A 13,436-nucleotide genomic window follows, 5' to 3' on the forward strand; every position below is an offset into this window, starting at 1 on the left:
TGTTCCTTCAACAAGAATTTCATAACAGTGGCCGGGCGCGGTGGCTCACGCCTGTAATCCCAGCACTTTGGGAGGCTGACGCGGGCGAATCACAAGGTCAGGAGACTGAGACCATCCTGGCTAACATAGTGAAGCCCCTTGTCTCTACTAAAAATACAAAAATTAGCCTGTGTGGTACCGGGCGCCTGTAGTCCCAGCTACTTGGGAGGCTGAGGCTGGGGAATGGCGTGAACCTAGGAGGCGGAGCTTGCAGTGAACCGAGATTGCACCAGTGCACTCCAGTCTGGGCGACACACCAAGACTCAGTCTCAAAAAAAAAAAAAAAAAAAGAATTTCATAACAGTTTCTGACCAGATTTCATTGATGTGAAAACTATCTCCATGTTAATACTGTCTGTGAATGTCTGGAGCTCCATTAAGTGTAATTCTCAGAAACTGAACTAAATTCAATTCTGAATTCAAATTAAGTAACTAAGAAATTTCCTCTTTAGTCTGTGAGGCCATTCACATTTAGAGACCTTATTAAAAGCTCACTAGATTAGACTAATTTAGGGAAGTTCTGAGTGGTAGAAAATTCTGAATGCTAGGTCTATTTATTCACTCCAGTAACTAGAACTAGGCGAATTGAGCCAAGCTCCATATAATAGATGTTTTGTTTTCCTGATTAAATAGGGTTTTACCTGGAATTACTGTATCATGAAACAGTCTAAGCATTTCTGGCTTCTGCACGTCCTATGAACATGTTGCTTCCATCAAACTGATACCCCCAGCATTTTCTGGGGTAAACGTTCCCGCATCAATTATCAGTCATGCTTCTGCTGTGAGAAGCTCTGTCATCCTCCTGGTGCCGGAGGGTAGAAGATCAGGGACAATGACTAGTAGTCCATAAGTGCTCACAGTATAGCAAAAGAGATGGGGAGGAGAGGCAGGGGCCACATGTGGTTATAATCTCACCTGTAGTGCTAGAAATCAACGTCAGAGATGCTTTCCTTTTTTTAAAAAAAAATTAAATCCATTTAGCAGATGTATTACGTGCCAGTATTTATTCCAGAAACAGGTTATAGTTTAGAAGGGGAGAGAAATTAGTGAACACACAGCTTTCATGCAGTTGGTAAGTGTAGTCACCACGGAGAAGGGACAAATCATCCTGATCTGGGGAGTCTGCAGGTTTTTCAAGGAGTGTCACCTGATCTGGATCCTGAAGCCTGTTTACCAAGGAGAGAAGAGCTGGAAAAGACCTTCCACTCAGAGCAAATAGAGCATGCAAAGGCATGAGGAAAGTGGGGGTGGGAAGAGCATGCTGACTACAGTGTGGCTGAAGCTGAGAGCTTGGACTGGAGGCTAGGAGAGAGCTTATAAAGGATGGCTGAGGTCAGGTTGAAGGACTTGGGTTTTTAAGACAAAGAATTTTTACTTTATTAGAAAATGGGAAGCCATTGGTAGATTCAAACTGGTTTGTGATGATTTATATTTTAGAAATGATTCCGGTGACCATACCAAACGTAGATTGAATGGCCTCACAGGGCAGCTAGTTGGGAGGCTATTTCTGGAATAAATACCTTGATAGCTATAGGTACTAAGTGGTGGGAAAAGAGCTCGTTAGATATGGACAGACAGGGAAGAGGAACAGATTTAGGAAAGAAAGCCCAGCATCAGGGTTTGACCCGTTGAGTTTGTGGTGCCTGAAGTATTCTTGATGCGCATGCCCAAAACACACTGGAAACATAGATCTGGATGTAGAGACAGGTGGGAACTAGAGGGATGGAGCACTCAGCATTCTATTGAGAAGGTCGAGATGAGGACCTTGAGGAGTAGCTGTGTCTCGTCCAGAGGATCCACAGAGTCTGCTGATGCTAGTGTCAGTGCAGATGTCCTGCCTTGTTCGGCTATCCTGGGGTCCCTCCTTTCTCTCTGTCTTTTGCTCTTCTCGAACATGTACATACATTCACAGACACTCATTCTCTCAGGCAGGGATCTGCAGACTTTTTCGAGAAAGGGCCAATAGCAAATACTTTAGACTTTGCTGGCCACATGCTGTCTCTGTCACATATTCTTCCCCGCCAACACCCCAGCCCTTTAGAAATGTAAAAATCATCCTTCATTTGAGGGCCAAGCATATCTGGGCATTGGGCCACATTTGGCCCATGGGCTAGTTTGTAGACCCCTGTGAGGCAGTCTCTGGAAATGATCCTATTAAAGCAACCAACACTTGTCTTGGAGAATACTGATATCAAGATAAAAAAAAGTCAGTGTAGTAGCCAACTATGTTTTCTTTTTCTTTTTTCCTTTTTTTTTTTTTTTTTTTTTTTGAGACAGAGTCTCGCTCTGTCGCCCAGGCTGGAGTGCAGTGGCATGATCACAGCTCACTGCAACCTCAAACTCCCAGGTTCAAGTGATTCTCCTGCCTCAGCCTCCTGAGTAACTGGGATTGCAGACACATGCCACCATGCCTGGCTAATTTTTGTATTTTTAGTAGAGATGGGGTTTCACCATGTTGGCCCACCTGGTCTTGAACTCCTTACCTTGTGATCTGCCCACCTCAGCCTCCCAAAGTGCTGGGATTACAGGCATGAGCCACTGTGCCCGGCTCCAAATGTGTTTTCTGTGAGGTAAATAACATGTGCTTCCAGTCCTTTTTTCCCCCAAGGAGTGCCTGACCATCTTGCTCAGGCTGACTTACTGTCATCCTTCAGACTACATTGATACCATGTCCTTCTGGAAAGCATTCCGGTCCCCTCAACCCCCACCGCTGGCTGAGTTCATGGCCCATTCTGAGTGCTCCCATGGCACCCTGTGCTTCCCATACCAGGCAGTGATGATTACATGCTTCTGCAGTTGCCCTCTCACCAAACTCAGTGCGGCAGTGGACAGTGAGCACGCAGCTTTTGCACTATTGCATTTTCAGCATGTAGCACATGGCAGGCTCTGGGAGGGTGGATGATCAGAGTGGGTGAGAAACAGAGTATCATGGTCAAAGCAGAAAGTCCCGGGGCAAGTCAGACCTCGGCTCAGATAACAGTACCGTGTTATCGTCTAACTTCGGACAATTTTAACCTTTCTGTGCCTCAGCTGCTGCTTCCAGACACTGAGGATGACAGTAGTATCAGCTGCTGCTTCCGGACACTGAGGATGACAGTAGCATTTACGTGAGGGGTTGTGATGATGAGTTCACATGTGTAAAGCTCTGAGCGTCCATAACGTAATGTTGCCTTTTAGCTCTTGCTGTTACTGTGGTGGCGGTACTACCACTGCCACCATTACTGCCACCGTCTCTGTAACTATGACAGGAAGGCTGTGTGGTATAGGGATTAAAGGATTGTGTCAACTCGGGAGTCAGACAGCCTGGGTTTCAATCCCAGTTCCACCATTTACTAGTTTCTGTGGTCCTGAGCAAGTTTGTTAACCTCTCCATGTCTCAGTTTCCCCACTTGAAAAATGTGGCTATTAGTTGTACCTGACTCAAAGGGATATTATGGAGACTGAATGAGAAAATTAACATAAAGCATTTAGAATAGTTGCTGGCTCCTAGTAGTGTCAATAAGTGTTAACTACTGGGTACTAGAAAGTAGTTATCCAGTACTTCATTAATTAATGAAGTCTGACTTTGGTCTTAGCTATGAATTTTACTAGCCTTTCCTGTGTTCACTGAATCCTATGATACACACTTTACAAGCACATTCTGCGTGCTGAATCTGCGATCTTGTGACTATGACTTATTCTACCTTGACTCAAAACAATGCAGTTTGATTTTTAAAATCCTAGAAAATCATCCTGGTGCCCTATGTTGTCCTGATGGACTGAATGACCTTGAGTAAATCTTAGCGTATAATCTGTGGTTCACAGACGTTATCAGGTGACACCATCTTCCTCATAAACCTTGGTCCTACACACAGGAGACTGTGATTCTATAAGGAACTGATCCTGTCAGCATTGCTAGTTTTCTGTCTCCCAACATAGAGATGAAAATGCCAACCCAGACACAGCCCAGGTCAGAGAGGTGTTATAATGAGGTCATGAATGAGGAGTATAGAAACAAGAGTTCTTTAAATGTCCAAGCTGCTGTTGTCATATAATGTCTTGAGTCTGTTCCTAAGAGTCAGACTATGATTAGGTTAGTTTTAACTTGAATTCAGTTCCATGTTTTCTGCCTACCATGTTTAAAGGCCTTGTAGGAATCACTTGAACCAAACAATAATTACTCTTTTTACTTTCACTAGTTACCTCTCCTATTCCACACTGTAAGTAGTCACGAGTGAAATTATCACTCAGCAAGCAAGGAGATGCAATTCCATTTTGTTTCTTCACCACCAATAAATTTGACCACTAACATGTTAAGCCTCAAATTGTATACATTTAATTTTTCTCTCTGACAGGGCAGACAGTTTACAGAAGAATCAAGACCTGGAATTTGAAAGAAATAGAGAGCGATTTGAATTTTTAAAGGTATGGGCAGGTTCTGGTTCCATTGTTTGGTTTTCTTTGTATGTGGGGTACGAGGGAGGGATGCCAAGAAGATGGGCTGAGTAGAAGTACTTCACGTGTTCATAGTGTTCTTTCCATTTGTCAATCCCAGTGGGGTTCCCAGGCTTTTCACAACATGAGGATTATTCCCCCCGGCTCAGGAATCATCCACCAGGTGAATTTGGAATATTTGGCAAGAGTGGTATTTGATCAGGATGGATATTATTACCCAGACAGCCTCGTGGGCACAGACTCGCACACTACCATGATTGATGGCTTGGGCATTCTTGGTTGGGGTGAGTGTTCTTCCAGGTTTCTATTCCATATATGCTGTTTTGGGGCATGCACTTTAATTCACTTTGATTCTATTACATCTCAGTAACATGAATTTACATGACCACAAGTTTCCGAGAGGTATTTTTGTCAGTTTTGTCACTGGTGTTTTTCTAGTGCCCAGAGAATCACTTTGCACCTAGCAGGCACTCAGTAATTATACTTGGAAGAATGAACAGGAGCAAGGGATTAGGGACATTTAGCGTACATGAAAATCACCTGGGGTATTAAAAACAGAGGTTCCCAAAGCTTACTCTTCTTTGCATGTGGCACCAAGGGGATTTTGATACAGGTGTTTGGGGGACCATGCTTTGAGAAGCACTTGTTTAAAAATTCTATAAAGGAAAATAGAGAAAAAACAACTGTTCTTTATAGGAACATAACTCTGTACCAATTAAACATTGTATCTGGGTTTATTACCTGTTAATGTCACCAAATTTATACCTGAGAGATAGAGTAAGGAGTGATGAAAGCATTTTTCCGGTCATGCCGTTCATTGCAGGTGTCGGTGGTATTGAAGCAGAAGCTGTCATGCTGGGTCAGCCAATCAGTATGGTGCTTCCTCAGGTGATTGGCTATAGGCTGATGGGGAAGCCCCACCCTCTGGTAACATCCACTGACATTGTGCTCACCATTACCAAGGTAACAATATGCAACCTCTTCTGTGGTCTTGGAAAGTCGCAATTGTAGCTTTCCAATGGAGGGAATAAATAATGGAATCTTTTTTGGTTTCCAAGTGCTCTAGCAATGCTAGAAAACCAGGTTGATGATTTTAAAAGGAGATGAGGTAAGGGGAGTATTCTTTGTTAAGTTTAGATAATTATGTTTATTTTCTTCTAGTATTGCTGCATTGATCTTTTTCTTTTTTCTTTTTTTTTTTTTTTTTTTTTGAGACGGAGTCTCGCTCTGTCGCCCAGTCTGGAGCGCAGTGGCCGGATCTCAGCTCACTGCAAGCTCCGCCTCCGAGTTTACGCCATTCTCCTGCCTCAGCCTCCCGAGTAGCTGGGACTACAGGCGCCCGCCACCTCGCCCGGCTAGTTTTTTGTATTTTTTTTAGTAGAGACGGGGTTTCACCGTGTTCGCCAGGATGGTCTCAATCTCCTGACCTCGTGATCTGCCCGTCTCGGCCTCCCAAAGTGCTGGGATTACAGGCTTGATCTTTTTTCTTAAAGGAAAATTTTTAAACTGTGAAATAGTTCAATGATACAGAAATTAAGATGGCATTCATATGCTCACCACCTAGATTTAACAGATGATACCATTTTGTCATAGTTGCTTCAGAGCTCTCTGTGTTTTTAAAGAAATAATATGTAATATCTGTGGCTAAAGCCACATTCCCCATTTCTAGAAATAATCACTATCCTGAGGTTGTAAGAATCATTCCCGTGCGTGTGTTTATGCTTTCACTACATGTTTTCCACATGGTTCTTCCTTTTATGCAAATAGCAAGATAGTTCCATGAATAGAATTTTACTTTTTAAATTCTCTTCTCTGTATTATAAGTTACATTATTGTAACATATGTCACCAAGCTGGAAAGTATTAGGCTTTTTCTGTAGCTGTTAGAGGAGATCATCTTTTTCTGTGATTTACTTGTTTTGTAAAAAGAAGGCCATTTCATTTTGGAAGATGCTTGGAAAAGCAATGGTTTTTAATGATCACAAACATAATTTTTTCTGCTTTTATAGTTTGGAGGCTGGGGTCTTTTGCATGGACACGCTATTTTTAAAGTGCAAAACACATTTCTGTTTGATTTAATTTTTGTGAAATTTGGAATTGGATTTATTTGAATACCATAGCTTATCACAAATGTCTGTGCACTGTTCTTCAGATGTGGAATACTACAGGACTTCCTCACAAAATTTGGCAGAATCCCATATAACCAAAAGAGCCCATCTATGTGGTTGTGGCTAGAAACTGGCTTTATGCAGAGCTAAGTCAGTCACTGTGGCCTCACTCCTGGCTGGTGCCTTGTGTGGAAAAGATATGGGGATCTTTTGGTTACATTTGACTTATACTTGTAGCATGAATTTTGTTCATTATGCCTTTGGAAAGTTATTTTCTTAACTAGTGCAAGTAGTTATTTAGGTTGAAAGAATTTAATATGTAACACTTCCAGGTGCTTCCAGTGATCTCATTGGAGAGGGAAAGAGAATGTTTCTCATTTTGAAATATCTTTCTTAATATCATTTGTATTTTGGGCACACTTTGTCTTTCTTTTTATAAATAAGAACTATTTGACATCATCTTAGATTTATAGGAGAGTTAGTACAAAGAGTACAGAGAATTCCTGTTATCTTTCTCTCAGCTTCCCATAATGTTAACATCTTAAATAACCATGGCACGTTTATCAAAACTAAGAGGTTAACATTGGTGTGGTACTCCTAACTACAGGCTTTACCAGTTTTTTCAGTAATGTCCCTTTTCTGCTCCAGAATTCAATCCAGGATACCATGTTGCATTTAGTTGGCATTGCTTTTTAAGTTTTGAAAGTGATCACAAATGTGTTGGGCTAATGTATTTTTTGGGTTTACTGACAAGACTAGTTTATAAGAAGTGCAAGATGGTAGTTCTGCATTATGAATGTGGGCCGTCAGATCTCCAACTTTTCTTTTGTTTCTGCTGCTTAGCACCTCCGCCAGGTTGGGGTAGTGGGCAGATTTGTCGAGTTCTTCGGGCCAGGAGTAGCCCGGTTGTCCATTGCTGACCGAGCTACAATTGCTAACATGTGTCCAGAGTATGGAGCAACTGCTGCCTTTTTCCCAGTTGACGAAGTTAGTATCACATACCTGGTGCAAACAGGTAAGTGAAGGGCCCTGAAAGCACAGGGCTCTTTGTAAAAGTTCGATGAAACACTGAGAATCTGAGCACTGCCTTCTGCCTCTGCCCAACAGAAGGCACTGGGTTACAGTTACACATTTTTTTTTTTCTCCATGGAGTCAAAATGGGTTTTTGGGATTTAAGGAGTTAATATGAGATAGAGATGGTATGGCCAATAGAAAGAGCTCAGAGATTACAGAAGCCTGGATATTTATACTGGTCCTCTACTACTAGTTTTTTTGACATTAAACAAGTGATCTTAGTAATGGTTACTGTTGTCTGTTGGGTACTTGCTGTGTACCAGGCACCTGGTATGTATTTGCTGTCAACCTCTTTACAAATCTGTAGGGTAGGTTGATTGACTAGTTAATTAACATTAGAGAAAACTGAGGATCAGAGAAGTGTTCATCCCCAAGGCTAATAAATAGCAGAGTCAGAAGCCAACCCTGCAACTGCCTGGCTCCAAACAGGAACAGCACTCTGCAACACCCCTCTCAGGGATGTCCGAAAAATGAAATGAGGCCAGGCATGGTAGCTCACTCCTGTCATCCCACCACTTTCGGAGGCCAAGACCGGCAGATCACTTGAGGTCAGGAGTTCGAGACCAGCCTGGCCAACATGGTGAAACTCCCGGGAGGCGGAGGTTGTGGTGAGCTGATCTCGCACCACTGCACTCCAGCCTAGGCAGCAGAGAAAGACTGTCTCAAAAAAAAAAAAAAAAAGAAAGAAAAGAAATGAGAGGCTGCTTATGAAGGCATTTTAAATCATTGACAGATCTTTAACTCTGTATTTTTAGAAATTTGACTTTTAACTTTGAGAAAGCTTTAAAATGTGTTTCTCGTTTTAAAAACATTAACTCTTCATTCAGTCATTCATTTAGCAAATTATCAATATCTGGTCTAGTTCCCAAAGATATGGCAGTGAACAAGATTATAAAATAAAGTCCCTGCCATCAGGTAGCTTACTTTCTAGTGAGCGGGGAGGACAGTGAACAAGTGAACAAATGTGTAAGTGTGATGTGATAATGAAAAAGAAAGGGGAGGTGGCTGAAGTACTCCAGAGGTGCTTGCGCAGATGTCTGGATGAAGTGAAGGGACAGCCACTGGAAGGGTTTCATGAGAATCTTTCAGACTCCAAATAAATCTTAGTCTTCTCCCATAAACTGAGGAAATTCCTCTAGAAATAGCAAAGATTGTGATGAAAAAGTTTATTTAAAAAAAGTTTTTATTAAATATAAAAATAAATTGAAATTGATTAATACATCTTTGTTCCCCCAAAGGATTTTAAGTGAAAAAGATAAAGAACTAAAAGAACGGAATAAATAATTGAGGGAATCAACCTAAAGAAGAGAAAGGATAGTGTGCTGGATAGAGGGGCAAAAACTGTGAGATGGATCTAGAGGCAAGGTTAACTGGTTAGTTCCCGTGGTGCTGCAGGTGGCCATTATACTTCTTGGTGATCCAGTGCCAAATTTGTAACATCTATTAAATTGAAACAAACATATTGCTTCAGAAGAGTGTAGCCCTTTCTCACAGTAAACCCTAAGAGACATTTCTCCTGTTCATCTTCATGAAGAGCATGGCATGGGGTGTAGTGAACAGCGGGCTCAACAACAGGTCAGGATACAAATACGTTAGTGAAGCTCATACAGCTGTCTTTTATGAGGCCTGTGCTGAGAGCTAATGACGTTTACAATTCAGCTAAAACAAGCAGACAAACAAAAAATTCTGATCAGTGGTAGGCCAAAGGATCAAACCTTCTGTTTCTAACCATCAGAGAAATTGTGGACGGCATGTCCGTTGGTCATACTTCATGAGTATTATCTCCTACACCGGGATCTTGATAAGAGTTAAATAGCAAAGGGCTCAAGGTCATATTCCTGGTGATGCAGCATCATGAGTTAAGACTTTGAACTTCTGGGTCAAGCTCAGGTTTGGATTTTAGTTCTGCTGTTTACTGGCTGTGTTACATGAGAAAGTTACTTAGGGAGTCTTCTTGAGCCACCATTTCCTCATCTATAAATGGGAATAATAATTGTATCATAAGACTATGATAAAGGATTAGAGATTGAGGTAATACATTTAAAAGGTTTAGGGCACAGTGCCCAGAAAGTGCTCAGTAGCCAGTGGTTTTGGGTGGGGTTGGGATGGGTTTTAATTTTAACAGTAAAATCATGTGGAATGCTGAGTCTTTGTGGCCAGTTGAAGGCAAATGCATAGGCATGCTTTCACAATTAGCTCAGGCGTAAGATTCTCTTAATTAAAGGCTATACCCAAAAAGAAGGGGGTTATCTATAGATAGAACCAGAATCTTTTTCAGAAAACAGTCACTTTGATAGGAACAGCACATTCATTAATGGCCCCTAATAAAAAGCAGCATCAGGGGGAGAGTTAAACCATTAGCGTGGAAGCCGAAAAATCGACAGAGCTGTTGGTGTGCGTGTAAGTGCAGCATATGTTGCATACTTACATAATTGCTGATGCAAGTATCAGTTTATAAACTTCAACCAAGAAATAGTAACCTATGTTACTTGTTACTCCTTAAAATGCCTTTTAGGTCGTGATGAAGAAAAAGTAAAGTACATTAAAAAATATCTTCAGGCTGTAGGAATGTTTCGAGATTTCAATGACCCTTCTCAAGACCCAGACTTCACCCAGGTATGAGAGTGCCTTCCACTGCGCATGTATTTCCTCTTCCGCAAGCCTGCGATTTTAATTGTGTTTTTTCTTGGGGGAATGCACTGGTAAGAAATTAGTCACTGCCAAGGCATTACAAGAGAACGGACTGTTAAAAGGTTGAAAAACCAAAAGGATAAGGAAATTGTAAACATAACAGAATAATATAACTTCTTACATTCCTACTGGCTTAATCATTGTAAGTTAAGTGTCCCCCCCATTTGAACTATTGATTCATGCCTCTTAATGTGGAAGACCACTGAAAGACTGCTAAAGGAATAAAAATGATACAATGGACTTTGGGGACTCAGGGGAAAGGGTGGGAGGGAGGTGAAGGATAAAAGATTACACATTGGGTACGATGTACACTGTTCAGGTGATGGATGCACCAAAATCTCAGAAATCACCACTAAAGAACTTATTCATGTAACCAAACACCACCTGTTCCTCAAAAATCTATTGAAATATAAAGAAAAATGAAAAGATTTCACTAGTGGAACAAGAGCTGTTTAAAGGCTAAACCATCATTATTATAGACCTAGAAAGAAGTGAAGGTACAAACATGTCAGTAAACTGAATCCACATTTTTCTAGACCACAAGGTAAACTAGACCTGCGACCCTTGTTTGGTTTCTTATTACACTGAGGAAAAGAAATATTCAATTAGACTAAGGCCCATTTCCTGGCGTTGATAACTTAATGGCTGCATCCCTCCCAAATCACCTTAGAAGTGTAATGGTTTATGTATGATTTCAATAGATAACCCACCTTCAACCTAACTTAGCCATACAAAGCGCGATGAGCTGCCTCCAAGGATGGGTGAGTGGAGGACACTGGGCCTCTGCAGCACCCACCCTGTTCTTTCTGAGAGATGGCAAGGCTGCCTGCCTGTCTCCTGCTACTTAAGTGCCCATCATGATCCTGTGAAATTAATCGCTTAAGATTAATTAAGAGAATTAAGAGAAACATTGGCTTCCTTGTTTTTGAATGTGGTAGTTTATTTGCTTATTTTTATGGTTGTGATGTTTTAAATTTTCTGGCATGCTTTGGATTTCCTCTTTGTGGGTATAATGTAAATTCTGTAATTTCTTTTCTTTGGGGTCAACAGGTTGTGGAATTAGATTTGAAAACAGTAGTGCCTTGCTGTAGTGGACCCAAAAGGCCTCAGGACAAAGTTGCTGTGTCCGACATGAAAAAGGATTTTGAGAGCTGCCTTGGAGCCAAGGTAGGGGCCTGTGGGAAGAGGTTGAATCCTCTCAACTCTACCCCGGTTACTCAGTGTCCAGGCTTTCATCCCACTTGACATGAATCTTCCTACAGCCTGACGCTTGAGGGTGTTTATTCTCCCTTCTGAAGTCCTTAATGACTTCCTCCATTAGCCACGAGCCAAGCAGCAAGAGCCATCATAAACACAACTCAACCCACCTTTTTAAGCACGTCTGCTTTTCGCAGGACCCTCACCACACTGTTTACTCACCCAAGGTTTTCTGTTGTACCTTTCTGCATGCCCCTCCCTGCCTGAAAGTCTCTTCTCCAACTCATTATATTCTGTTCTGTGAACTCCATAAAACTTTGTTCAGATACCAGCTACTCTGCATTGGATTCTCAGAATCTCATAGCAGAAAGTCACCTTTCCTTATTGAACACTTCATGGTGCTTGGTCTGAAATACTTTGATAGCGTTCCATATTCTTTAACTTACATTGTTGGTATTTTATTTGCATGTATGATTTCTGTTACTAGACTGTACCTTTGAGAACAGGATTTGTGTCTGAATCACCTTGGGAGCCCACAAGGTACCTAGCACAGTATCTCATATGCAGTAGATTTTCAATGAACATTTCCCAAAGGAATGATTAAGATGTATGATGGATTTTATCTGTGAGACACCAGTATTATGCCAGATATTCAGTTGTACTTTGTTTGCACTGTTGATCATGATTAGTTGAATCTGGTCAAAATAGCACCTTTTTCTAAATTTCCGTAAGGTTAGAATCCATAGTCTTAATCAGTCCCTATCCATTAAACTGTACAATAATGTCATTGAGTTCAATTTAGACTAACTTTAAATTTGTAGTTTTAGCCTTTACATTTTTGAGGTGGGAAGGAAGTAATTGTTACAAATTTCAGTGCAGAGTAAGACTCAGATATCATGACTGCTTTTCGTAAAGATTTAAAACGAGTAATTTTTCTGTAGTATTTCAGAGTTTACTTGCAGAATTGGCCTTTAAAATTATACTTACCAAAGTATTCCTTCTTCTAATGTGAGAACCATTGACTATATGTATGTTTTTTCCTCTAGCCAGATATATGTGTATCTTATATAAACATATTCCTATATAATATATATTTTTTCTTCTTTTAGCAAGGATTTAAAGGATTCCAAGTGGCTCCCGAACATCATAATGACCATAAGACCTTTATCTATGATAACACTGAATTCACCCTTGCTCATGGTTCTGTGGTCATTGCGGCCATTACTAGCTGCACAAACACCAGTAATCCATCTGTGATGTTAGGGGCAGGTAAGTGCATTTGACTCCATCCTCATGGTCATCATACACATGTGTAGGTGGAAATAGCCCAAGACAGGGCCCTGGGCCTTAGCGGAGTTCTGTGTGTAGTTCCCTGAACCTCATCTTTTCCAGATACAGATATTTATTGGCCCATAAATATCTACACAATAAATAGTGTCCAAAGCAAAGTTTCTAAAATAGAATGCACACTGCATAATAGTCTGTCTTGAGAATTAACACAGAAAATAAATAGAGGAAAGCAAAGGAAGCTAGATTTCTGGGAAAGCCTACATTCTCATGTCAGACTTTGGAAGAAAAATAAAGCATTATCACAGACTTTGTTCTCCGTGAAAGCCCTGAGCAGCAGGATTGAGTTCTGACTTGAATTCTGGGAGGTGTTTCTGAATGAGGCACAGGGCACTGGCTGATAAAACCTGGGGCAGCTGACCTGTTTTACAATTCTGGTTAAGTTGTTAATATTTATATACACGGTTTCCCTACTATAAGGTCTCTTTAGTTTCAAAGTTTTTGGTCATCCCTAAAGCTTCTCTTATATCCATCCACAGACCAGACAGTGTCAACAGTTCCTTTTTATGAAGCAGACACAGGCATTAGGAAAACCTTCTTTGCCTGAG

General features: G+C 41.1%; 1 protein-coding gene across 4 annotated transcripts in view; it reads left to right on the forward strand.

Moving 5' to 3' along the window:
* Positions 1–13,436, forward strand: part of ACO1 (aconitase 1, soluble) — a 68,278-nt gene that overhangs the window by 29,952 nt on the left and 24,890 nt on the right. For all 4 annotated transcript variants that reach the window (XM_011979982.1, XM_011979981.1, XM_011979984.1 and 1 more), the window contains 7 exons: positions 4,373–4,442; positions 4,573–4,756; positions 5,296–5,435; positions 7,423–7,594; positions 10,169–10,269; positions 11,395–11,511; positions 12,651–12,810. In XM_011979982.1, the coding sequence (XP_011835372.1) occupies positions 4,373–4,442; positions 4,573–4,756; positions 5,296–5,435; positions 7,423–7,594; positions 10,169–10,269; positions 11,395–11,511; positions 12,651–12,810 (944 nt within the window). The remainder of the gene's footprint in view (positions 1–4,372; positions 4,443–4,572; positions 4,757–5,295; positions 5,436–7,422; positions 7,595–10,168; positions 10,270–11,394; positions 11,512–12,650; positions 12,811–13,436) is intronic.

Source organism: Mandrillus leucophaeus, unplaced genomic scaffold (assembly GCF_000951045.1).
Source record: "Mandrillus leucophaeus isolate KB7577 unplaced genomic scaffold, Mleu.le_1.0 Scaffold208, whole genome shotgun sequence".
NCBI classification, from domain to species: domain Eukaryota; kingdom Metazoa; phylum Chordata; class Mammalia; order Primates; family Cercopithecidae; genus Mandrillus; species Mandrillus leucophaeus.